This window comes from Rhineura floridana, chromosome 22, assembly GCF_030035675.1.
Source record: "Rhineura floridana isolate rRhiFlo1 chromosome 22, rRhiFlo1.hap2, whole genome shotgun sequence".
NCBI classification, from domain to species: Eukaryota; Metazoa; Chordata; class Lepidosauria; order Squamata; family Rhineuridae; genus Rhineura; species Rhineura floridana.
This window is the reverse complement of record NC_084501.1, coordinates 17088363-17114301: the sequence shown is the minus strand read 5'-3', so window position 1 is coordinate 17114301 and position 25939 is coordinate 17088363. Positions and strand designations below refer to the sequence as shown.

The 25939-nt window shown below is 47.9% G+C and overlaps 2 protein-coding genes across 10 annotated transcripts in view; one reads left to right on the top strand and one right to left on the bottom strand.

Annotated features, from left to right (window-relative positions):
- The window catches only part of NUP210L (nucleoporin 210 like), a 57496-nt gene that overhangs the window by 29735 nt on the left and 1822 nt on the right, over positions 1–25939 (top strand). For 3 of the 9 annotated variants that reach the window (XM_061606873.1, XM_061606870.1, XM_061606871.1), the window contains 15 exons: positions 364–584; positions 3034–3170; positions 3522–3648; positions 4639–4788; positions 6033–6283; positions 6607–6811; positions 7197–7301; positions 7598–7672; positions 13915–14063; positions 17645–17783; positions 18790–18850; positions 20536–20596; positions 22191–22268; positions 22745–22834; positions 24984–25049. In XM_061606873.1, the coding sequence (XP_061462857.1) occupies positions 364–584; positions 3034–3170; positions 3522–3648; positions 4639–4788; positions 6033–6283; positions 6607–6811; positions 7197–7301; positions 7598–7672; positions 13915–14063; positions 17645–17783; positions 18790–18850; positions 20536–20596; positions 22191–22268; positions 22745–22834; positions 24984–25049 (1915 nt within the window). Of the gene's footprint in view, positions 1–363; positions 585–3033; positions 3171–3521; positions 3649–3705; positions 3875–4638; positions 4789–5675; positions 5763–6032; positions 6284–6606; positions 6812–7196; positions 7302–7597; positions 7673–8027; positions 8189–13914; positions 14064–17644; positions 17784–18789; positions 18851–20535; positions 20597–22190; positions 22269–22744; positions 22835–24983; positions 25050–25939 lie in introns of those variants that run through there. The other 6 variants (XM_061606872.1, XM_061606874.1, XM_061606875.1 and 3 more) reach the window with 6 other exon arrangements.
- Positions 8513–12769, bottom strand: RPS27 (ribosomal protein S27). The gene is made up of 4 exons (XM_061606880.1): positions 12663–12769; positions 10847–10955; positions 9589–9699; positions 8513–8781 (listed from the first exon to the last, which is right to left on the bottom strand). Exons 1-4 carry the CDS (start codon positions 12666–12668, stop codon positions 8753–8755), a joined length of 255 nt encoding a protein of 84 aa, XP_061462864.1. The 5' UTR covers positions 12669–12769; the 3' UTR covers positions 8513–8752.

Here is a 25939-nt window from a genome sequence, read left to right as displayed (position 1 = left end):
ATTTTTGTTACCTTGCTGTTAATCCCCATATAACAGGAATATAATTTAAAAGTTCATACACATCTGCAGATTTCAAGGATTTTGCCTCTACAAAGTTAATACGGACAACGACTTCAGACCAAAATTAAAATATCACTGGACGTGCTCACATCATATATCTTAGTGAGGCATTTCCAGCACTGAAATACTTGCTCTTGGTACGTGGTTGGTTTTCTTTAGTATTGGTCACCAAAACTGAAGAGAAATGGGAGCCAGTAGAAACTTCCTTTGTCTTTGACTGAATTTGGTTTTGGGGATCCCACACTGCAATATCCCTAACTGATGCACTCCCCCATGGGGTCATATTTTTGTTTGTTTCCTCAGAGATGACCTGCTGCTCATCCGACCCAGCAACAAGAATTACACTTACATTGCCCAGGCCGTGAACAGGGGGGTGACCCTGGTGGGCGTCTGGGATGAGAAACACCCGGGCATGGCAGATTACATCCCTGTCCCAGTGGAGCACGCCATCGAGCCAGACCTCCGTGAGCCGCTCACCATGGGAGACGTGGTGTGTTTCAGCACGCCTCTCGTCAACCGAGAAGGTTCGTGGGCTGGCCTCTAGACACCGCCATCACCTGTCCTTGGTTGAGATATATATATATATGCATTCTGTTACAGAAAGTTGCTTTGCAAAAATGAGTATATTAGGTAAAAGTACGTACAAAATGTGTGAAAATGAAGTGTACTGCCTTCAAGTCAATTCCGACTTATGGCGACCCCATGAATAGGGTTTTCATGGTAAGCGGTATTCCGAGGGGGTTTACCATTGCCTTCCTCTGAGGCTGAGAGGCAGTGAGTGGCCCAAGGTCACCCAGTGAGCTTCATGGCTGTGTGGGGATTCGAACCCTGGTCCAACACTCTAACCGCTACGCCACACTGGCTCTCACAAAATGTGTATATTAGGAGAAATTCGCAGTAAAATGCTGATGAATTTTCACGAGGACTTTTTGAAAAAAATAATTCACAAACTGATGTGGAGAACAGAACTTAAGGTTGGAAAAATGTGAAACTGAGAGGAATTTAATATTGAGATTTGATCGCCCCTACCTGAAACCAAGCATGGCTTTCCATGGACCGCCTCCCCTTGGCCTTAACTCAAAGGAACCCTCACCCCCATTGCTGATTCTTACCGCCTCCTCCAGCATGATGCTTTGCTGCCTTCCCACTGATACTTGGCAACGGGGCCAGGAAAGATGGGAAGGGGGGATTGCTTTTCTCATCACTGCTGTTAAAAGGCCTTGATGCATAATGGAGGCAGCCTCTGGTTCGTCCGTTGCTGTTGTATGGCCACTGTGCTTCCTGCACAGCGCCGCAATGGAAGCCTTGGTCCCATCTTCGGGACAAAAGAGTAACCCAGAGAGCATCTGCCGGCATGCCAAGCATTCCATCTCCCCCTCTATAAAAATAACAAACACCCCCAAGCCCAGAGTCTCTCTCTTTTTACTCAGTGACATTAAAATTGCCCTGTGTGATCTTAGGAGGGGCTGTTTTAAATGAAGAAATACAAGCTACATTCTGTCTGGCTTTTACACATGAACCACCGTACATATAAAAAGACCCTTCCGTCCCATCCTCGGGAGCAGTTAGAGGCCTTGCTCAGAAGATTTTCCGGTCCCCAACAACGTCAGTCAGCAGTGGCTTCAACCACAGGATTTTATGAGAGGGGCCCCACTTCAGGAAGCCAAGAGAATAACTGTGACGCTGTCCAACACCAGTCTGGCAGAGGGGTGTAGGGAGGGTGGCCTTAGCCAGGGGCAGTCCATGCAAAGCGGGTGTGGTACCACTAAGCTGCTCCTCTTCTCCCAAGATTTTGAGCCGACAGCTGTGAACCAAGCAAAGAAGCATCAAGGGTTTTGCATGAGGACCCCCGAGTTGGGAGAGGTGTCGACCAGTGGCCTTGGCCTTGAGTGTGAATCACCACACAGCAGCCTAAGAGCAACCAAGAAGAGGCTGATGGGAAGAGCAGGATATTCAAACCAAGCTGATGTTTTATGTATTAACGGATCCCTTTGCTGCTTGTTAACCTGCACTGTGTTTCAGGTAGAAACATTGCCAAATAAGTTAGCCTGTGGCAGCTTAATCCATTTTTGGCATATGCAATAGTTACATTCTAGGGCTTGGCAGATTTTAAAGCTACTATAGCTCATTTGATGACAGTCTTCTCTTTTATCCCTGCATAAAATGTTGGGACTACTTATCTACATTTTCCTCTGGGCTGTCAACACGGTTTGCTTTCGAAGCCAAACAAAGACTAGGTTATTGCTGAGTAAATGAAATAGTGTTCAGCAGATGACGCAGAGCTTTCCCTAAGAAACAGTGCTTGAATTTGTTTCTTTTCCTCTTCCTTCCTAATCCTTTTTCCTTTTGTGTCGGCTTTTAAACTGTAAACCTGAGGGCAAAAGAGTCTGTTAAAAAAACAACCACCAAACACTCTTAGGTTTTTACCAGTGTTTAAAGTGCTGTACTACAACCTGGGAGACCAGGGTTCGAATCCCCACGGAGCCATGAAGCTCACTGGGTGACCTTGGGCCAGTCACTGCCTCTCAGCCTCAGAGGGAGGCAATGGTAAACCCCCTCTGAGTACTGCTTACCATGAAAACCCTACTCGTAGGGTCTCCATAAGTCGGAATCGACTTGAAGGCAGTCCATTTCCATTTTTTGTCCTTAAGAGCAGGTGTGGGGACCCTTTGGCCCTCCAGAAGTTGCTGAACTGCAATTCTTGTCATCCCAGGGAACTGGCCATGTTTGCTGGATCTAATGGGAGTTGAACATCCGTAGAGCCAAAGGTTCCCCGCCCCTGCTGACCAGCATGGAGGTTATCTAATTTAGTCTTTCTCATGCTCCTGTTTCACTGCATCCACTCAGTGCTTCATGATGTAGTATTGTTTTCTTTGTAGGATAGATGGATGAATAAATAAAAGCATAAGTCTAGAATCCTGTCCACTGAGTAGTTTATTCCAGTTGTAAAGGCAGAATGTTATCTGCTTTTAGGGGAACCCGGGACATGGCAAATTGTGCCTAGTGACATCCTTGAGATGGACACAGTGAGCGGAGCAGCATTTGCAAAGAATGCTGGGAAAGCCACGGTCTTCCATGATATCCCCGGGATCGTGAAAACTTACAGAGAGGTAAGAGTCCAGAAGAAAGGCAGCATCATGCAAGCTTGCCGGGAGGCAGTTCTAGCCCCACAGGACAGCAAGGAGGAGGGACAGTCATTTGAGGGAGCAGGAGGCCTTCCAATGGGTATGCATTTAAAAACAAGCTTGCAGGTGTCCAGACCCAAAGCCAGGTAAGAAACCATACATTTGCTGTTTAGGTTGATTAATAAAAACGCCACTTAACTCCTCCTGTTTTTAATGAAAGTTAGAGAGGTAGATTGGGGTGTCAGGCAGTCTGCATGCAATTGTCTTGCTCTTGCTTGGACAGCGGACCAACAGCTGCTGCCCAAACCCCTCCTGCAGTTGTCTCGCTCATTTCAGGTCGTCATCAGCGGCTCCTCGAGACTAACCCTTCACCTTGGTCCCAAACGTTACCTCACCAACACTCCAAACTCCTCTGAGTTCCGGGTTTTCATCGCCACAAGCGGCACAAAAACAAGCCTTCGAGGTAGGAGGGAAGGGCCAGCCACTTCCTCCCTCTCCTGCTGCTAATGGAGTCTGTGTTAGCAGGGGCAAATGCCCAGGCTAAAAAAACCAAATGACCAATCTGCCCACCCTGGCTGTATCAGAGCTGACCGCACGGGGGAGAAATGGGGGAGCGCCACACAGCCAGCACCCCCAGCTTGTTCTCCTTTTTGAAGGCATCCGTTCCTGCCCTCTTGAAGGTGGAACTGGTGGGTGGTGTTCTCCCGCCCCTGCCTGCGCGTTGCATGAACCTGCTTAAGAATGTATGAAGAGCCTAATCGTGTGTGTGTGTGTGGGGGGGAATCTAGCCCAGCATCCTTTTCTCTGAATGGCCAATCAGATGCCTCTTCTGGGAAGCCCACAAGCAGGACTTGAGCGCAACAGCAACTCCCCTCCCCCTTGTGATTCCCAGCATCTGCCATTCAGAGGCATGCAGCCCCCAAGAGTGGTGGCAGCGGCAGCCACTGATAGCCTTCACCATGGATTTGTCTGTTCCTCTTTCAAAGCCATCCAAGCTGGTGGCCATCACTGTCTTCTGTAGGAGCGAATTCCGTAGTTTTAACTATGCACGCTGTGTTCCTTTTGTCTGTCCTGAATCTTCCAACGTTCAGCTTCGTTAGATGTCCCCGAGTTCTAGTGTTCTGAGAGAGGGAGAAAAACTTTCCTCTATCCACTTTCTCCATGCCATGCGTAATTTTATACACTTCTGTTCTTTGTGATGTCCCCCTCCCCTTCAGAATATAGTACAGGCACCCCAACCTTCCTTGTCAGTTATTCTCAAGTAAAAGCGCAAGGAGCACCTATCCTGTTTTTAAGCTCATCCTGCCTGTCCGGTTTAATGCTGAATTCTGCATGAATCCAGCTGCTGTGCCATTTCCTGAAGAGAGAGCACTCACAGGTGTGAGCGTGACCTGCAGGACATCATATTGGTTTATTCAGTTTTCGCACTGTTGGTCTCCTCTCCCCCCCACAGGTCCTTGCAGTTCTGTCCAGCTTCATGCCATCACAGATCTACTTGCCCCAGAATCTCTGGTGACCTGTCAGGTGGAATTCAGCGAGACAGTCCTAGACATACCAGCGCACAAGATCTTTCACGTCCGATCCGCTTTCTACACTGATAAAGGTGGGTGCAGCCTTTATTGGGGTGGAGGAAGAGTAAGAGGTGGGGAACATGTCATCCTCCACATGTTGTTGGACTCCAGTCCCCATCATAAGAAGAGCCTGCTGGATCAGGCCACTGGCCCATCTAGTCCAGCCTCACAGTATCCAACAGGAGCCCCAATAGGAAGCTCGCAAGCAGGACCTGAGTGCAAGAGCACTCTCCATTCCTATGCATTCATAGAATCATAGTAGAGTTGGAAGGGACCTATAAGGTCATCAAGTCCAGCCCCCTGCTCCATGCAGGAATCCAAACCAAAGCATTCCCGACAGATGGCTGTCCAGCTGCCTCTTGAAGGCCCCCAGTGTCAGAGAGCCCACTACCTCTCTAGGATTCTAGCAACTGGCATTCAGAAGCATACTGCCTCAGACTCTGGGGTTATAGCATAATCATGGCTGGTCGCCACTGATAGCCTGATCCTCCATGTATTTGTCTAATCCTCTTTTAAAGCCATCCAAGTTGGTGGCCATCACTGCCTCCTGTGGGAGTGAGTTCCACAGCTTAACTATGGTCTGTGTGAAGACGCCTTAGCCACAATGGCCCAATGGTCAGGGCTGATGATGGGAGCTGGAGTCCCAACAATATCTCCAAGGCTGCAGGATCCCCACCCCTGCTGTATTATTCCCCCATATTGCAGATGTGGGGGGAGACTGAGAGTTCCTTAACTAAGGCTCCATAGTGAGTGTGTGGCAGAGGCAAGATATGAACCAGGGACTTCCCAATTCTTAGCTCCGCTGCTATGCTATGTCAGCTCTAATTCTATGTTGTTTACAGACATTAATCTTGTGTTGAAAACATTTCCCAGGCATGCCCAGCTCAGTGGCAGAGCCTCTGCTTTGCATGCAGAAGATCCCAGGCTCACTTCACTGGGAAACTTCGGAGAGCTGCTGCCAGTCACCATAGACTAGACTGACCTATGGTCTGACTCAGTATCTAAGGTAGCCTAGATCTGGAACCCTAGATCAACCCTAGATTTAGAACAATGAGGACTGGAGCCTTGGAAGGGAGGGTCACAGCTGAGTGGCAGAGCCTCTGCTTTGCACGCAGGTCTCGGGTTCAGTCCCTGGCGGCAACTCCAGGTAGGGCTGGGAGAGACTGCCTGCCTGAAACGCTGCAGAGGTGCTGCCAGTCAGTGTGGGCAATACTGAGCTAGATGGACCAGCTTCCTGCAAGCAGTCTTATCTGCTTTTCCGTCTCTCAAAACCAAGGTCTCTATGCCTGCATAATAATGGTGAAAGAGCAGCCAGAAGCCGACCTGCTGGCCCTGAGCACTGCCGAGGGCTTGGTGTATGTGGCTGCCTCTCTCCTCAGCGAGCAGAGCCACGACGGGGTGCAAAAGCTCTCGGTCCCCTTCTTGCCCGCCTTCTACATCAACCAGTCCGAAGTGGTCTTCAGCAGCACGGAGCCGAGCAGCGAAATCGTGGTCCTGGGGGCGAGGCGAGTGACTGAAGAAATAGAGGTAAGTGGAAGGCTTGGGAGGCGGCATGTGCGTTCCCCGTTCAAGTCTCGTATGGGGTGGGCCCTTCTGCGTGGCCTCCCAGATGCTATTGGACTGGAACTCCCATCATCCCTGCCTGTGGGGCTGCTGGGAGCTGCAGTCTGGAAGGCCAGAAATTCCCCACCCCTGCCCAGAAGAGTCAACACAATGTCCTTTTTCCTCACCACCCCATCGGGGAGGAATCTTGTACACAAAAACTACTTGCACAGTGAACCTGGTAACTGTATGCTGTTCTTGCTGCAACTGCAGCATTCTCATTGTTTTCCTGTCTTAACGTTGCCAAGGCCCAGCCCAGCCACCCAGTGATCACCGTGGGACGGCCCTTCCATCTGCCTGACATGCCCGGGCTTGTCATCTACCCTGTCAGCGTGGTCAACCTCACATCCCTCCAGCAGATGGCAGCACCCGTCTTCATCAACCTCTCCTGCATCCTGACAGGCCAGAGGGCCGCTGTCTTAGCGAGGGCTCTGCCAGAAAAGCATTTATTTGGTAAGTACCATAGAAATAAAAAAGCACCACCGATGAATAAAGGTGTGTGACAGCAGGCCTGGAAGGAATAAGCAGGGTGAGAAAATCCTGCACTGTGCCTTGACGAGAATCAGCTCAGAGCAGCGGGCAAGACTGTGGCTTTGTATGCACCATTCATTTATTTTTAAAACGTGGCTTCCTTCAAAAAAACCTGGGAACTATAATTAAGGGAATTGTAGCTCTGTGAGAGGTAAACTACAGTTCCCAGGATTCTTGGTGCAGAGGGGCAAGAGTCATGTGCACAGCCTGCATCATGCCGGATTGCCTTCTAATGTTGCTTGGGTGATCTGTGCCATGGACTTGTCTAAGGGTAACTAGCCTGTCCCTTTGGGGGGGGGATCTCTAGATCAGTGTGCTGAAGCAGGCCTTGTCAAGCAGCTGGTCGGCTCCTACCAGGTCCTCCTCTTCACCATCTTTGCTGTTCTAGCATCCACCATGGCCATCTTTCTAAGTAAGTAGAAGGCAGGCAGCATTTGTCTTGGAGGGACCAGACATTTTCCTGACCTGTAGGTCAGTGTTAAGAGCAAGCAGGGAACTGGCAAGCTCACATACCTCTGACTGTGCCTTTGCCCCAATCCTCATGCCTCCCCCCTTGGAGGAATACTGGCATACCTTGCAGTTTTTGTTGTAAGGATTACCAAGGTGAACACGCTCTTTAACACAAATGTTAAGCAGCAAGTTGTTCCCCAGCGAGTCAGGAAGGGTTAAGGGTGGAACTAACCTTGATGCTACCATTTCCCCCTGTAGCCTACAATGCTTTCTTGACCAGAGTACAGACAGTGCCGGTTGTCTACGTTCCCACGTCAGGCATGATACAGACAGGTGAGTGGAAAGGAAGCCTTCAAGGCTGCATGTGTTATATGCCAAGTTGAGCTATCACCAAAATGTTGTTTCAAGTGAAATCTGAAAGCAGATATTGTGTGTGTGGCATCTTTCAAGAGAACCCCCACAGTCCTTAGTATTGGCTGGTTTGCTGTATTTGGGCGTCTTGGTTCTCTTCCCTACCCCCCCCAAATGATCCAATGCCTTGCAACAATCAACATAGCACTGCCCTAGTATGGCATTCAGCCATAAACAGCAGCTCTGTTGCCTTCCAGCTGGTATGCAATTTGATTCAAACACATCTTCGTAAGGGTTCAAACTGTTCTCCCCCCCAAAAAAACCCCTCCATTTCCAGGGTACCTTTCTCCTCCTCCAAGTGCTCAACATCACTATTCGGGTGTAAGGAACAGGACTCAGGCCTGGCTTTGGAGCGTAAGACGATAGCCACCACTGGACGACAAAGGACCTCCAATCAGTGTGTAAAAGAGTAAATGGGTGGAAAATTGTGGCAGGCGTCGTCTTTAATTGGGAAGGGGCAGACCTGCTCCTGGTTGGAAGGGGTTGAAAAGAACATGGCCTTTTATTCACGCTGGGAGAGATTCCCCCTTTCAGGCAGCAGAATGCACTGCGGCTGCTTTGTTATGTGCACACTGATGGAGGCCAAATGCTGTCCTGTTTCCACTTTTTTAAAAAAGGGGTATTAATCCACAGCATCTGTTCTATTTTAACCTTGTAGTAGCTAGATCCAAAGCAATCTCAGGCAACCACACTGGCTCCAGAGCACCCGTTATGATTCCACAGGCAATTCTCAGACCCAATACATAATAGGCAAAACCCAGATTGTCTTTATATCCAAAATTTATTGAGTCAAATGGGTGAGGCTACAAGGACAGTGCGGCAGCTGTGTTTTTGCTCGTCCTGTTCCGGAGTCAGCAGCAGCTGAAGCCCTCGAGAGTCACATAGTTGCAGCTGACATTTTTCCATTCGTGTCAAGGCTCTCTCGTCCATCCCTTGAGGTCCTCAGTGTCTGAGCCTGCGACTGTGCGCGTAGCCCCACCCATCCCTGACAAGCATCTTAATTTAGTGTTGCTTTCGCCTGAAGGAGCATCCTGCAAACGGGAAAAAAAAAGGCCACACAGTGAACTAAAAGCAGGCCAGGGGGGTGGTCTACAGAAAGACATCTTTTCACACTGCCAATTTATTCTGCTTCTGAAGAAAACACAACAGCTCTTTTTACACATTTTATTTATGACTGCATCTATATCTCTCCTTTCCTCCAAGACGCTCAAGATGGCACACATGTTTCTTTGCCGCCTCTTCAGCAGGGCTGCATACACACCATTCATTTAAAGCACAAAAATGCTGGGAAATGTGTAGTGGGAACTGTAGCTCTGTGACAAATAAACTATAGGATTCTTTTTTTGGAGGGGGAGGAATAATGTGCTTTTTCAATGTGATTTAAATATATGGAGTGTATGCAGCCTAGAACATTCTGGAGAGTAGACTTCACTGTGCCTCATTTAAATGAATGGCCTTAGAAAGCTGCTCTGATGGTGTTCCATAATTAAAACAAAAAATGGAGCCACCTTTCCACCCCAAGACTCGCCCAATAATTCCCCAAAACCTGTCCACTAGACACCTGCTCCCACACCCCAATTTAAAGCAGAGAGTGGTAACACCAGCCCCTTCCTTCCTTAGGAAAACCTCAGTGCTTCCTATAAAGGCTCACGTGACAGTTATCTAACTTGTGAACTTAAAAGAAAAAGGCATGGACTGCACTGAGGCTGGTTAAAAAAACCAGCCACTTATTTCCATATTGCAGACTCCACCTGCTCTAAGCAACTTTAACAGTAATTTGGAGGTAAAAGAGAAAAAAGTAGTTGCATAAGAAAATAGGCATTAAGCTCCTTGCTTACCTTCTGTCAACCTTGCCTTTCCCCCAGTAGGCTGGCACAGTACAGTTGAACAGCCGACACACAAAACCACCGTCTGAGCGTGACTGAACACAGTGGTGATTTTGTAGCAACCTGGAAAGGGAGGGGAAAAACACATACCACTGTGGATTCACTTCAAAAATTACCTTGGCAATGGGGAAATTTAACACAGGGAAATGCTAAACAGGACAGCTGCTGGAATGATGTTTATGTGAACTCCCTTCTCTCCGCGGGGATACTACCACTGCCAGCATCCCTTCTCTTTTCAAACCCCTGCGTTGCTTCAAATGCTAAAACTATTAAAGAGGCAGCTTTTTCTTTGATTTGCGATGAATTAGTTTTGTAAATCCCAATTTTTCTTTTTAAAAATAATCAGAAACACCTTAGCTTTGGTCTGTAAAATCTTTACCAATTGCTTTGAGTAGGGCTGTAGCTCAGTGGAAGAGCACCTGCTTTGCATGTAGAAGGTCCAGGTTCAATCCCTGATGGCATCTCCAGGTAGAACTGGGATTGTCCATTGCATAAAACCCTCGAGTTACCGCCAGTTATCATAGGCAATACTGAGCTAGATGATGGTCCTTATAAGGCAGATTCTGATACTGCTGAAAACAGATTGGGGGGAGCCCTGCAAATCTCAACCAAGGGAGAGCAGCACAATCTCAGTGCCACCGCTCCCAGAAAGGCCCTGCTTTCCATTCCCTGCCCAGCTGATGGCACAAGTGGGTGGCGCAGTGAGCAGGGCCTCCGATACGCACCTTCGAGGCCAGCCATGTCACCATAGGTGCAACCACTTTGTCAGAAAACTATCTGCTCTTGACATTTCCCTTTCTACATACCCAAGAGGCTTCCTTTCTTACAGACACCTTATGCCAGCTCACGCATGGTGTTCTCCCCAACACCTTCCCCCTCCTCCAGATGAACATCCAGCAATACAAAGCAGGAAACCAGTGAGCGCAAGAAGAAATATGGAACTGTATGAGTGACAAGGTACATGATCTAGAGGAGATATGAAGAACCTTTGGCCCTCCAGATGTTGGCAAACTGCAACCCCCATCATCCCTGGCTATGGGCCATGCTTGCTGGGGCTGAGGGCCAAAGGTTCCCCTCTCCTATGCAACCCCCTTATCTCAATCAAGTATATAAAAGTTGCCCCACATGGACTTAAACAAGATCACCTTTCCTTCCCCTGTACATAATTCTCTCTTCCACACATGCACACCCCCCCCCAATCCCTCCCTACCTGGACATTTCACATCCATGAAGTATGAGTTGGGACTCTGGACCAGGCGCTTCTTCTTATGTTTCCTCTTCTCCTCCTCAGGGGAGGGATGCAAGAGATCCTTTGCGAGCTGCAAGGAAGAAAAATGCATATACCAGAGTCTTTAGAAGGAAAAAAAAAACCCTCACAATTCCCCTACACATTTAATCCCTAAAACACTACCAAAAATCCTGTCCTTAGATTCCTGATCGAGTAGCCAGCAGTTTGGCTAGAAAACCCTGCACCTAGTTGAGGGAGGCCTGTGCCTACCAGATCAACAACTAGCGGTGGTCTCTCTTCCTTCAAAATCCCCCCTTAAAACCCACCTTTCCCACTAAGCCTGTGCACAATCGTTAACTACTCATCCCTTAATAGAGATGAATGCACTGTCTCCTTCCACGTATCTAAACCTCCATCTCCCCTGTATCAAATATTATGTTTTACAATACTCGGCGCAAAGACCCAGCCTCTGCGTCTGAAAGCATCACATGTACTGAAGGCATATGAAGAACGTTTAGTCCTCCATCTGTTGCTAGACTACAATTTTGCTGGTGGCTTTTTACTTGTTTGCAAACCGCCTTCGCGTTTGTTCTAGAAATAAATGGCAGTGGCAACACAGGCCCTAAACATTACCCCTACCCACCAAACAGAGTTGTATGGTTGTATAGATAATATCCTCAGTTGCTTGAAACAGCATACATAAGAGAAAAACACACCAGACTTGGGAGTAATCCTCAATGGGTTGCATCCCACTAAGTCCTCCTCCTCAAGAGTACACACTGAAATTAATGGACCAAAGTTAAGTCACGCCCGTTAATTTCAACGGGCTGCATCCAATGTTAGCCTTGCTTGGAACAGACCCATCGAAATGAATCAAGACGACTATTTCAGGGAAAGGGCTGCAGCTCAGTGGAAAAGCATCTGCCTTGTATGCAGAAGGTCCCAATCCCGGCATCTGAGAGAGGTGCTGCCAGTCAGTGTTGACAATACCGAGCGCGATGGGCAAGTGGTATGATTCAGCAAAAGAGGTCTGTAGAGCCACTGCCGGTCAGAGCATGCACTACTAAGCTAGGTGGACCAATGCTCTGACTCTGCATAAAGCAGCTTTCTATGTTTCTATTTAAATTATCTCGTTATTCAGAACCACAAAGACTTAAGTCTTGCTCTATTTTCAGAACAAAGGCCCTAACTCAGTGGCAGAGCACCTGCTTTGCATACCAAAGTCCCCAGGTTCAATCCCCGGCTCTCTCCAGGCAGGGATGGGACAGAGGCTCCCGCCTGAAGTCCTAGAGAGCCGCTGCCAGTCAGTGTGGCCAATACTGGGCTTTAGAAGGACGAGCAGTCCGACTCAGCAAAAGGCACCTTCCTAGGTTGGTATTAATTTCAGCAGGGTCCGTTCTACGTACAACTTGGCTAGATACCACCCAGCGGGTCTACTCTGAGCCGGGCCACAACCCAAGGGAGCCTCGCTTCGAAAGAGAGGAAGAGGCGAGGGCAAGCGGGCGCAGCAGGGAAAACCCCTTCCCCCAAAACCAAGATCCTATTGATCTAAATCTCTATCTGAGAGTATAAAAAAGAAAAGGGAGGGCAAAAGTGTTCCTTAGTCTTCCCCCCCTCCCCAGGCCGCCATTTTGAGTCTCCATCAACGACCAGGAGGCGCGGGGAGGAGAAGGGGAGAGACGCATGGGAGGGAAGCCCATGGCGGTCCCCTTTCCCTGCACCGGGGCCGGGCAGGCCCAGCAGGTAAAGAGGGAGGGAGCGACGCCTCCCCGGTCGCCCAGACCCAGCCGAGACTCACAGGCATGTTCGCGTGGTGGCAGCGACGGCCGAAAAGGAGCCAGACCGGAAAGAGAGGGCGCTATATCCGCTTCGGGGTTTCCCGCACGGGCGGAAGCCAGCCTAGGGGGCGGGGCCAGCATCGACCCGCTCTCCTCCCTCCCTCAAACAATAACAACGACGCCAGTCTTGGTAGAGCCCGAGCCGCCATCTTAGGAAGGGAAGGGAAGTGCCCTTGGTTAGGATGATTGTATCGGCGGAACCGCCATGATGCGAGGGTGGCGGCGGCGACATCTTTTGAGAGAAAGGAAGGGAGGGCGGCCATCTTGAGAAGGGCAACCTTTTCACCTTCCGGCCGCCATTTTGAGAGGGCTACAGGAGAACTAAACACAAAAAATAAAAGAGCCGGGGAACAACGGGAAACAGAAAGATTATTCTCTTTCCCCGTCGATTTGTTCATTGTTACGTTATGATTATTGCCTTTATGCCTCGTTTTTCCTCTCAAGAAGTTCAGGGTAGCATACGTCCCCCTCCCCACACAACCGCATTTTTACCTTCACCAACCCTGTGAGGTGGGCTAGGCTAAAATATGGGTAATAGTCCGCGTTCACCCAGTGAGCTTCGCGGCCGAGTGGGGATTTGAACCCAGGTCTATCACCCCTTCAAAAGCATCGCACTGGCTCTCAAGTTACACATTACATGCTATTCACCCTTTCCATGGTGTGGTGAAGGAGATAAGGAGTTGGATTGGGGCCAGGAAAGCAAGGGTTCAAATCCACACTGACAGCCATGACCTTAAGCCACTCACCCTTTGTTAGGGTTTTTTCTACCTTACAAGGTTGTTGTGTATTGATAAAATGGTTGGGGAGAGTACATTGTACGTTGACCTCACCTTCCTGAAAGAAGAGTGGATTATTATTATTAGTAATATAAGTATTATTTGTAAAATAATAATGATATAATAATGACACACTTTCGTTAGGGTTTCACTTTCCCTAAAGAAGTAAGACATAATTGTGGGTTCTCCTTAACCCGTTTCATACCTACGAAGGTGATGGGGTGACTGCAAACAGCATTTACCAGTTTGGGCTGGTTCACCAGCTGCAGCCCTGCCTAGAGAAAGCAGGCCTGTCCTCAGTCACACGCGTATTGGTCACATCCAGGCTAGACTACTGCAATGCTCTCCACATGGAGCTGCCTCTAGAGAGACAGATGCCGGAATGCTTGCAGGAGGCTTGAATTGCTCTGCTCATTTTGCATCCCTCTTGCATCAGTTGCTCAGGTTAACTACTCATTTCCTGGCTCACATTCAAGTGCTGGTCTTCACTTAAAAACTCAGATGGTATGGGGTTTGGGACCAGATGATTTGAAGGACTACCTGCACTCGTATGACCCTCCCTCGGCCATAAGATCATCCTCAAAGGTTGGTGAGTACCTTGGAGAGAGTATTTCTAGTGGTGGGCCCTCCATGCTGGAACTTCACCTTCCATTCAGGAATTGTGTTTGTTCTCCTCTTCTCTTACGCTTTTCAAACAGATTCTGAAAACTCTTTAAAAATCCCGCCAAGCCTTTTGTTGATTTTATTGCCAACCCACTTCATATTGTTTTAATCCGTTTTAATTGATTTAAAAATATATATTTTAATGTTTTAATCTTGGCCCTGAAACACAAGGATGAAAATAACGTAATGAATGAATGAATGAAAATCCACATGTAGGGAACAGAGTGACATCACTGATGTGACATCTTCCTGGTGTGGGAAGGCTCTTCCACAATCAGTCGGCTATGGAGGCAGATGATATGCCAAGGTGATGCAGTCAGTGCCTTCATTCTCCATTATGTCACAAAAGTCCAATACAAAAATGGGCTCCTGCCTTAAATCCATGTCCAACCCCAAGTTGCAGGCGTTAGGACAGGTGTGGGGAACCTTTGGCCCTCCAGATGTTGCTGAACTCCATCTCCTATCAGCCTCAGCAAGCATGGCCAATGACCAAGGATGATGGGAGGTGCAGTTCAGCAACATCTGGAGGACCAAAGGTTCCCCACCCACTGGGTTATATTTATGCCATGCTGTTTTGCATAAATCCAAACGTGGCTAATGCCCACTACAACCCTAAAGACTGGCTTTCAAAGCAGTTCAGAATTCCAGTCCATCACAAGAGATAGTGGCCATCATTAATTAAGGGGAAGGACTATAACTCAGTGGTAGGGCAGTGGTACGGCTGGAAACAGACTCCCTGCCTGAAATCCTGGAGAGCTGTTGTCAGTCAGTGTGGACAATAATGAGCTCGATGGATCAACAGTCTGATATGGTATAAGGCAGCTTCCTGTGTTCCTATGTGCTCCCCACCACAACCACCATAAGAAATTCAGAGGAAGGAATGAAAAGAACAAAGAAAGGAACAGGGTAAACCATCTTGATCTCAAAAGTATCTCCAAAAGGCTTCCCCTCTCCCTTCATCATCTTTGTTTCCACTGGCAGCAAAAGGTGAGATGGCAATGTTCTAAGTCTCCAGTCCTCCTGGTGCTTCAGCTGTATCTAGTATTCGAAGATAGACTGCCTCTAAACATGGGAGTTCCTTTTAGTTACCATTGCTATTGTCCATCCAAAAATCTTCCTCCTCCATGCATTTGTCAAATCCCTTTTAAACTACTACTACCTCTCATCATACTCATCATCAAGAAAGTGGGATCTGTGCCAAACAGTGCAGGGTGGAGAGCTCTTGCTCTGGCAGCCAGCCAGCCAGCCAGCCATGCTCTTTCCAGGATAGTCCATTCCACTCTTATTCCACTCTTATTCCACCCCAGCTTTTCATTCCCTAGCCCTAACAACCATTATTTTAGGTGGATTGAGCATGCTCAGTCTTCATTGTGCTCTTATAGGGGCCTTTTCAGACTTCAGGATTCCTTTATTTTTTATTTATTTTACACGTTTACTAACCTCTTCACGTTCTGAAGCCATCAAAGTGGTATACGACAAGATAAAATGCAACAAAAATGCAAAAAGAAAAAAAAAACAAATTCTAAAAACAAAAATATTGCTTGCTCAAAGGAAAAACATTCTCCAAGAGGCGTGTACTATTATAAATAAAATATGAGTAAAATATACAAACCAATTAAAAACCACTATGCATAAAACCATCACTAAAAACAATGAGGACATCAATGAAACATTTAAAACAAATGTCACTAAATCATGGGTCTGGGTAGGCTTGCTGAAACAGAGACATTTTCAGCAGGCATCTAAAACAGTATAGCGATACAGCATCGTCAACATTCAAGAATTACACAGGCAAAAATAACCCACCTCTTGCCCTCAAAGAGTTTACAGTCTTTCCTAAATTACTATTTCAAAAATGTAGAAAAATGCAAAAAGATTTGCCAGCCATGCCCTTTGCAAAGATACTCCATTCCATTCTCACTTCAACCCAGTATTTAGTGATGCCTCATTATACAAAACAAAAACACCATATTGCTTATATTTCGTAATGCCATATCATCAATTCCAGCTCCTGACATTCCGAGCTCAGTGGTAACGTAACAGACCACTGTGGTGTTGTCTGTGGATCAGACCTTGCCAGGTGTGGCTCAGTGGCAGAGTACCTGCTTTGCATGCAGAAGGTCCCAGGTTCAATCCCAGTAAGGGGTGGGAGAGACCCTGGTCTAAAACCCAGACAGCCGCTAACAATGGAGACAGGACTAAGCTAGATGAACGATTGGCCTAACTCAGCACAAGACAGTGTCCTATGTGCCTGTATAAATCGCCCTGTATTCAGGACCATGAGGACCGGGACCTTCCTTTATATTTAGGGGACAGAGCTGCAGGAAAGAACCTAAGGACATAAAAAGAGCCCTGCTGGGTCAGGAACCGTAGCTCAGCAGCAGTGCCTGTCCCTTGTATGCAGAAGGTCCCACGTTCAATCCTCGGCACCTCCAAGCAGGGCTGGAAGAGACTCCCTGTGTGAAATCGTGGAGAACCACTGCCCATCAGTGTTGACAATACTGAGCTAGCTGCACGGGTGGTCTGACTCTGTATAAGGAAGCTTGCTGTATGTATTCCTTTATTCCTGAGTATGTCTTGAAGTGTCTTATTCTCTCACTGGTCATTTGATGACACGACACCTTGATCAGCTCTAGGAGTTTATGGACTACAATTCCACTAAGCTAATGACCATTGGTCAGAATCCCCTTGTGTTAATTCTGCACAGTGTGAGTGACGCTAGCAAATAAAAGCAGCGAGGTAGAGTTGGGCCAAGGTTGCTAAAATCCACTATGCATGCTTCCTCCTCCTAGAATGTTTAGCAGACCAAACTTCTGTGCCTCACCCCGGATAACTGGTTGGGGGGGGGAGAGAAGGCTTTTCTTGGTGCAAAGAAGAAATGGAGAAAGTGCTTTGCCTGTTGCACTTCTGCCGGTTTCCCAGAGACTGTCTGCCCATTATTTTTTAAAAAATTGCCATCTTTTACCCAGGCACAGTAGGCCAACATTGATGTGGAACCACTCTACTTGTGTATGTGTATGCTTGTGTGGTGCAGAGGGCAGAGGACTCAGCAGCAACTGCAGGGAAGACACTTTGCACATGCTTAAGGGCATTCTCAGCACTGCCAGTTCAAGTACCCTGTGTGTGTGTGGGAAGGCTTGGAGCGAAAAGACCTCCTTTGCAAAAGAATGAACAGCCCTAACTTCCGATGACCTGGGGGCACACTGATGTCCCTCCCAGGGCTGACTCAGCTTGCAGCTCTGCCATTCCAACCCTGCTGGGTTAACCCCTCCCTGCCCAGGAGGACCAAGCCTTTCTCCCTTCCCTTCCAGCCAAGAGGAAGGGGGGGAGTGGTCTGGGCCGCTCCTGGCTGGAGGAGGAAGGGGAAAAGCTGGCGGTAGAAGGAGGAGCTTGCTCCACCTCACAACTTTTCATCCCCCTCCTTCCAAAACTTCTGAGTCCTCCTTTTCCTTTCTGCTTTGCTTTATTCTTTGCTGCTTTTATTATTATTTTTTCCTTTGCAGGAACAGTTTGGGGCCATGGCCAAATCTTACGACCACCTCTTCAAACTGCTGCTGATCGGAGACAGCGGGGTCGGGAAGACCTGCTTGATCATCCGCTTTGCAGAAGACAACTTCAGCGGAACCTATATCAGCACTATTGGTGAGAGCCGGGCCTGGGGAGACGGGGGGGGGGGGCATTTGTGGGGAAGCCCCTCCTGGGATCTGGAGCAGGAAGGGGGGGCGCTTCATCAACCCCAAGGGATCGTGATCTTCCAGGCTTCAAGTCCTAGTTGTCCCAGTTCGGGATGGAAAGGTCTGTCCATTTTGGTCCTGCCCCTTGTTCACTTTCCTGCTCTTAAATTCACTTCACATTTCTGCAGCAAGTTTCCTTTAAAGAAAACAGAAAAAACTGGTGAAAATTCTCCAACATTTTAGTGCGAATTTCTCCTAAGAAAAGCATTTTGTGTAGGCGGCTTTGACTAACGTACACATTTTTGCAAGCCATTTCTTGTCATATTTTTTTTGCACGTTGTTTGTAGTTATATATTCGTTTTTATGCTCGCTTTCCTCCAATATAAGCATTTTTTAAGACATTGTTTGGTTGGAGAATGGCATCGCAAAATTCATATAAGTGTGAATTTTGAACGATGGTGGTGTTTGGAGAGCCGCTGCTGATCAGTGTAGACATTATTGAGCTCGATGGACAGATGGGCTGAGTTGTTATAAGGCAGCTTGCTACATTCCTATATTTTGGGGCAGGGCTGCAGCTCAGTGACCGAACATCTGCTTTGCACGAAGAAAGGTCTCTGGCCCAGTCCTGCGCACCTCTCGGTCAGCATGGGAAGATCCCCTGCTTGAAACCCTGGAGAGCAACTGCCAACCAGTGTAAACAAGGCTGAGCTAGAGGGACCACATTGGTGTAAGCAGAGCTTGGACAAGTTACCTTTTTTTGAACTACAACTCCCATCAGCCCAATCCAGTGGCCATGCTGGCTGGCGCTGATGGGAGTTGTAGTTCAAAAAAAGTAACCTTTCCAAGCTCTGAGTGTAACCCTGTATAAGGCAGCTTGCCGTAGTCCTGCAAGGTGATAGTGATTAAAGCAGAGGAAGAGAGCAGGGGGCGCCCTGTGTATGTATAGCTTGACTCCATCTCCCTTCCCCATCCAGGGATTGACTTCAAAATCCGGACAGTGGAAATCGAAGGCAAGAGGATCAAGCTGCAGGTTTGGTACGTGCTAATGGCACAGGAGAAACATAACTGTTTTAAATTGTCTTTAACATGTGTGTTTTAAATTGTATATTTGTTTTAATGTTTTTGATTGCTGCAAACCGCCCAGAGAGCTTCGGCTATGGGGCGGTATACAAGTGCAATAAAATAAATAAATAACTGTAGGGCTCTGCCCCAAGGTGATTACACTCCACATTTTGACAGCAGGCGACAGGCAAGGGACTCGGGCTGGGAACGTACTGATGAGTTTTATTGACTGTGTGTGTTTTTATCTGCGATTCTTGTTTTAAATTCATGTATGTTCTAAAACTGTTGCAAGTTGCCTAGAGGCTGTTTGGTACTAGGCAACTATCAAATTAAATTGATAATGAAAATGATAATTAGGGTTTCTTTCAGTTGGAGATTAGAAATGAAGAGACTAAGCTTAAAGGAAAAAGTTGAGTTTCAGGAGGAGAGATTTGGAGAAAGAGTATCTGAAAAAAGAATTTTTTTCGTTTACCGGGGGGGGGGGAAAGGGGCTAACACGTGGGCACAATAAAGATTTGCAATCCGATGCACAATGTTGAGAAAGCAGACAGAGAGAGTCCCCCCCCCCACAATGCCAGAACTCAGGGCCATTAAAGTGAAATTGATCCGCTGTAGATTCAGGATGGACAAAAGTCATAACAACCCCTTCCCCCAAAATGTGTCATTTAATTTATTTAATGGCATTTGGTGGTTGCCTTTGATGCGAATTTACTAGCTGGCTGCAGGTCCCCTTAGTAGTGCCACTCTGCATCTGCTCAGAGGCTCCCAGCAATGGAAAGCACGGCTCAAAATTCAGCCTGTGTATGACAATGCGGGGTGGATAGGCAGCAGTTTAGAGGAGCGTTCTTCAGTCTTGGGTCCTCAGATGTTGTTGCATTACAACTCCCATCATCCCCAGCCAGCTTAGTTCAGTGACTGGGGATGATAAGTCCCGACGACTTCAAGGGATCCAAGTTCGAAAAACGCTGATTTACAGGGTGTGCTGATGAAAAGGGGTCCATGTGTTGTAGCTACTTCAAACTCACTGGTGCAGTTAGGTAATTTTACAGGGACCCCCCTCTTTAGATGGCATTTGGTAATACTTCAAAATGCTACGTTCGACTGTCTAAGAGGGTTTTAATGATGGCTCAGACACGGCTCAGGCAATATCATGGCCAGCAGCTAGGACAGTTCAGGGAAGAGGCGTAGCTCAGGGGAAGAGCATCTGGTTTGCACGCAGAAGATCCCCAGTTCAGTCCCCGATGGCATCTCCAGGTAGGGCTGAGACAGACTCCCTGCCTGAAACCGTGGAGAGCTGCTGCCAGTCAGTGTAGACAATACTGTGTCAGATGGACCAAGGTCTGACTCGGTAAAAGGCAGCTTCCTATATTCCTAGGAGCCTCTTGATTCAGTCGGCCTCTGAATATCAGTTGCTGGAGGGGTGGAACGGCAGGGGAGGGCTAATGCCTCTGCACCCTGCTCGTGGACTTTTTGGAGGCATCTGATTGGAAGCAGGATGCAGGACTAGATGGAGCTTTGGTCTGATCGAGTAGCAGGGCTCTTCTTTGGTGCTTATCAGATGAAATATACGGGGCATAGGAATGGAGAGGGTTTTGATGGGAGGGGGTTCCTGACAACGGTCCCCATCTCTTGTGATTTGGGGCTCGTTTCTCTTGCAGGGACACAGCCGGCCAGGAACGATTCAAGACCATCACCACAGCTTATTACCGGGGAGCCATGGTATGGAATCTGCATGCGCACGCGTGCGTACACCCCCCCCCCACTATCCTCTTGGCCAGTCTGGAATGTCATTCCATGATGGTGGTAGCAGTAGGATCTCCATAGCCTAGTGAGGAGTTATATATGAAAAGGGTCAAGAAGCAGCAACGCCATTTAGGGAGGATTTTGCCAATGGGGAGAAACTTCCATGCTGTCTGTGTGTGTGTGTTTAATCTGAATTCTGGGATCAAGTAGGATACAAACAACTGGATTCTGCAACTTGAACTTAATGTTGCCTAGATATAAATGTAAATGTACTGCCTTCAAGTCAATTCTGACTTATGGCGACCCTATGAAGAGGGTTTTCATGAGGGCGAGAGGCAGTGAATGGCCCAAGGTCACCCAGTGAGCTTTGTGGCTATGTGGGGATTCGAATCGTGGTCTCCCAGGTCATAGTCCACCACCTTAACCACTACACCACACTGGCTCTCTGCCTAGGTCTAGATGTTTATTGATTTGTTTGCTGTTTCATTTAGTCTGTTCAAATGCGAGCCATTGAGAAGGTAGAACATAAAACATTCTGCTCTCTGGGAAGCACCATCCTCTGATATCGGAAAGCTGTGCCCAGCGACTTGCTGACTTCTCCAGTTCCACCCCTTTCCAGTTTATCTTTGCACAAGAAGGACTAGAACCTTGCTCTCTTTATTTAAATAAGAGCAGAAATCATACTGATATCAGTGGCCTATGCTTTGCCTATTACAAGATGCGACAACCCCAACTCCACCCTGTAAAGCAGACATTCAGGGGCTCCTGTGTTTGTATGTATGTGTCTTATAATGTGCAGAATGGCCCTGAATTTTTTTCACCTGCTAGCGAATGCCGGGCTTGCATGACGCCAGCTGCCGTTACAAATATGGCGATTATACACTACTCCATAGCGAATAGCCCTGAGGATGTTGGGACTTATGAGGTAGGGGTTGTGTGGAATGGCTTACCCCACATGTACTCACTAAGCTGCTTCAATCTGTGGAACTAGCACTGTTACAGGTGCCATATAATACTCATTCTGCACCAGAGCTTGGAAAGGTTACTTTTTAAAACTACAACTCCCATCAGCCCCAGCCAGCATGGCCACTGGATTGGGCTGATGGGAGTTATAGTTCAAAAAAATAACTTTTCCAAGCTCTGTTCTGCACTTGTACAAAAGCTTTCTTTTAGTGAGGCAGGACCTGCTCTTTGGAACTCCCTGCCAATTGACATCAGGAATTCCCTGTATTCCTTTTGGCGCCTGCTTGACACATTTCTCTTTAAGCAAGGTTATCCAAACACATAGATGCTGATCTGTTTTAATCTACTGTTGTTTTCAATCGTCGTTAAAAATGCTTTTAATTACTTTGCTTTTTTAATTGATAATTTTAATGTTTGTGGGTTTTTTTGCAAACTGCTTAGAGGTTTCCCCCCCCACCACCATTGAGCGGTATAATAACTGTTGTTAAATAAATAAATAAATAAATAAAATAAGAGGTGTGTTAATTTGGTTATGGTGGTTGTGGTGGAGTTCTGTTTCCTGGATGAGAGGGGCCATGTTCAGTATTAACACCAAGCTCCTTCCTAGGGAATTATCCTTGTATACGACATTACAGATGAAAAATCCTTTGAGAACATCCAAAACTGGATGAAAAGCATTAAGGAGGTAAGTGAGCACGAGCAAAAGCGTGGCTGGGGGGGGGAGCATTAAAAGGGTCTTACCCTCAGACATCTGTCCCCTTGCCCGACCCTCTCACTTCACCCACTATGGATCCAGAGTGGACTCGCCTTAGGGCAGGCAGGGAAGGAAGGTGAGCAGTGGGATCATGGTAGACTACCATGACGGCTATGTTCTCCCTCCACTGTTGCAGGCATCATGCGCCTGCATAACCAGTTGCTGCGTATGGCAAGTGGGGAGAGTTGCCATTGCGCTCCGGTCCTGCTTGTGGGCTTCCTGGAGGAATCTGATTGGCCACTGTGAGAACAGGCTGTTGGACTAGATGGGCCTTTGTCCTGATCCAGCTGCGAGCTTTTTCTTACATTCTTGTGACGGGATCGGTGGATGATCAGGGTGGGAAAACCTGCACCACATCCTGGTCTCCAGCTTGACCTCTCCTCTGTGCGTGCCCCTTTTTTCTGCAGAACGCCTCTGCCGGTGTGGAGCGCCTCCTGCTGGGGAACAAATGCGACATAGAGAGCAAGCGTAAGGTGCCCCGGGATCGAGCAGAGAAGGTATTGGATGTGACAGAAACGACAAACTCAGGTGGTGGCGGAATGATATGGGGTATGGCGGGGGGAAAATGGCACACCCCCAGGCGGGACTTTGAGGGGCTGAATACTGAGTTGAGGGGGACTGGGACGGTGACAACAGCTAGACAACGTCTACGCCAGGAAGCTGTCCCATAACTAACTGTTTTTTGAAAAGATTTGTAAATATAAAACAATAAACAAAACAACCATTAAGAGTGTCGTATGTAAGAATGTACATAAGTAAGTGTCAGAAAGCTAAGGCTATAATGACACTTGCCCAGGGAGGAATATCTATATTCATCCGAGATCATCTTCCATAATCGCCCGGGAGTAGATTGTGGGTTTAACTTCCTGTTTAGGGGGAGGGACTTCCTGCTGTAGCACTTGTTTCAGCTTTTTGTGCAAAACTGCTGTGGGCAAGGGTGTGTGTCTGAGTGGGTGAGTGAAAGCAAGGCCTCATCTGCACTATACATTTAAAGCAGTATCATGCCACTTTAAGCAGTCATGTCTTCCCCCAAAGGATCCTGGGAACTAGTTTGTGAAGAGTGCTGAGAGTTGCTAAGAGACCCCTGTTCCCCTCACAGAGCTACAATTCACAGAATTCCCTGGAAAGAGGGACAGACTGTTAAGACACTTCAGGAATTGCAGCTCTGTGAGGGGAATAGGGGGTCTCCTAACAACTCTCTGCTCCCTTAACAAATGACAGATTCTTTGATTTGGATTCCTGCATTGAGCAGGGGGTTGGACTTAATGGCCTTACAGGCCCCTTCCAACTCTACTATTCTATGATTCTGTGGGGGAAGCCATGACTGTTAAAGTGGTACAATACTGCTTTACATGTGGCGTGCAGATGGGGTCTCAGAAAGGATCCAAATCCCACTCTTGGATACACGCCCAGTTAATTTGCAAATGGTCATGTCATGTCAGAGCCGTTATCTGTATTTATATAACCTTATATCCTCATTATTTATTTGCAAAAAATTCTGTGCTGCCAACGTTAAGGGGAAAAATCATGGTGGTGAACACAGAATCAACACTAAAATGACATTTGTAAAACAGGTACAAAATACATTACAAATCAGATTAATACGTGGTTCCCTCCATAAGGAATAACCCAATAGGTCACTAATGGTGAACTAATCTGCCCAAGTGTGGTTATGTCTTAGTTTTGTTTTTGTAGAACTCAGTAAAGAAGAGGATGGGGGCAAACATTTGAATTAGTTGGCTCTGCCTGTCATTGGCTCTAGCTCTGCCTACTGTCTGGGCTCCCTACCTTCCTCCACACCAGTCCTAATGGGCACCACTGCTGGTTGGGAGAGCTCAGGATTCTTAAAAGAAAAAAAATCAGGGATGGGGCAACCTGTTGCCCTCCAGACATTGTTGGACTCCAACTCCCATCATCCCTAGCAAACATGCCTAAGGTCAGGGATGATGCGACTTGCAGCCCAACAAAATTTGGAGGGCCACAAATTCCCCACCCCTGTCCCAGACACATGTCTCAACAAATCAGGAATCACATATTAAATGCACGTATAGAGGCATACAGCAGAAATGGGGAGCCCATGGCCCTCCACATGTTGTTCGACCAACTCCCATCAACCCTAGCCAGCACTAGCCAAAGGTCAAGGAGGATGGGAGTTAAGGTCTAGCAACGTCTAGAGGGCCATAGATTCTCCACCCCTGTCCTCAACATGTCGCAACCAATCAGGGATGGAGAGCCTGTGGCTCCTGATTTGGCTGAACTCCAACTCCCATCAGCTCCAGCCAGCGCTAGCAAAAGGTCAAGGAGGATGGGAGTTGGGGTCTAGCAACGACTGGAGGGCCACAGGTTCCCCACCCCTGTCCTTGACACATGTCGTAACCAGTCAGGGATGGGGAGCCTGGGGCTCCCATCAGCCCCAGTCTGCATAGCCAATTGTCCAGGATGATGGGAATTGTGTTGCAGAGGGCAACAGTTTCCCCATCCTTGCTCTCAGTAGGTCCAGCCAGCCTGAAGTCTGCCTAGCCGTGTTCCATGGAGTCAGGAGGAGACAGAGATGGGATGCAGGATATGCATGGCCAGGGTTGACATAAGGTCGGAGGAAGGCCAGTTGTTGTTTTTCCCTCAAGTGTCCACTTTCTTTCCCAACAGCTATCCAAAGAGCATGGGATCAGGTTCTTTGAGACGAGTGCCAAATCCAGCGTGAATGTAGAAGAGGTGAGTGGTGAGGGCATTCATTCTTATTTATTGAAAGTGTTATAAGGTGTCACAGCTGGTATAGCACAGTGGGGAGGAGAGCCCTGGCTAGGAGCCCAGAGTCTGTGAGTTCAAATCCCTGCTTGTGTCTCCTGGGAGTAAAGGGCCAGCTAAAGATCACCCCACAGTGAGTGGCTCAGGGGTTACGTGCCCTGCCACCTGTGCTTCCGTGGACAAGCTGCATAGTCCCAAGGAGCCCAGTAGCCCCCCCAGCTGGCAGCTGCGGACAAGGGAGGGGCTGGCTTGTGCAGCTGTGGCAAGCTGAGCAGGCGCTAGCCAGCTGGGGAGGACTAACCTCAGAGGGAGGCAACGGTAAACCCCCTCTGAATATCCCTTACCATGAAAACCCTGTTCAGAGGGTAGCCATAAGTTGAGATTGACTTGAAGGCAATCCATTTCATTTTCATAGGGTGTCAGGAACTGCTGACCACTGCCCCATGTGGCGATCTGTGTCACTGCAGCTTATCTTATTTATTTATTTATTAAATGTATATGCCACCTGTTATTCTGCATAAAGTGCCTAGAACTGCTGACCACTGCCCCGTGTGGTGAGCCCCTTCACTGCAGCTTTCCCATAAAGCAGCTGGGTGGGCTAGATCTCCCCATCTGTTTGAACGGGAGCAGTGGCCTACCCCAAGGGGTGTTGTAAAGGCAAACAAGTTTGGCACGTGAAAATAGGAGACGAATATTCAATGGAAGCAAGACGGCGCTGTAATATCTACGGCAGAGCCATTCTTTGATCCAGACCAGGATTCCAGAATGCCGTGGGCCAGGCTTAGGGCAGTCCACCCCAGGACTTACAGAGAATTCTGGAAGGAAGAACACCAGTCTGTATGCAAGTGCGAGTAAGG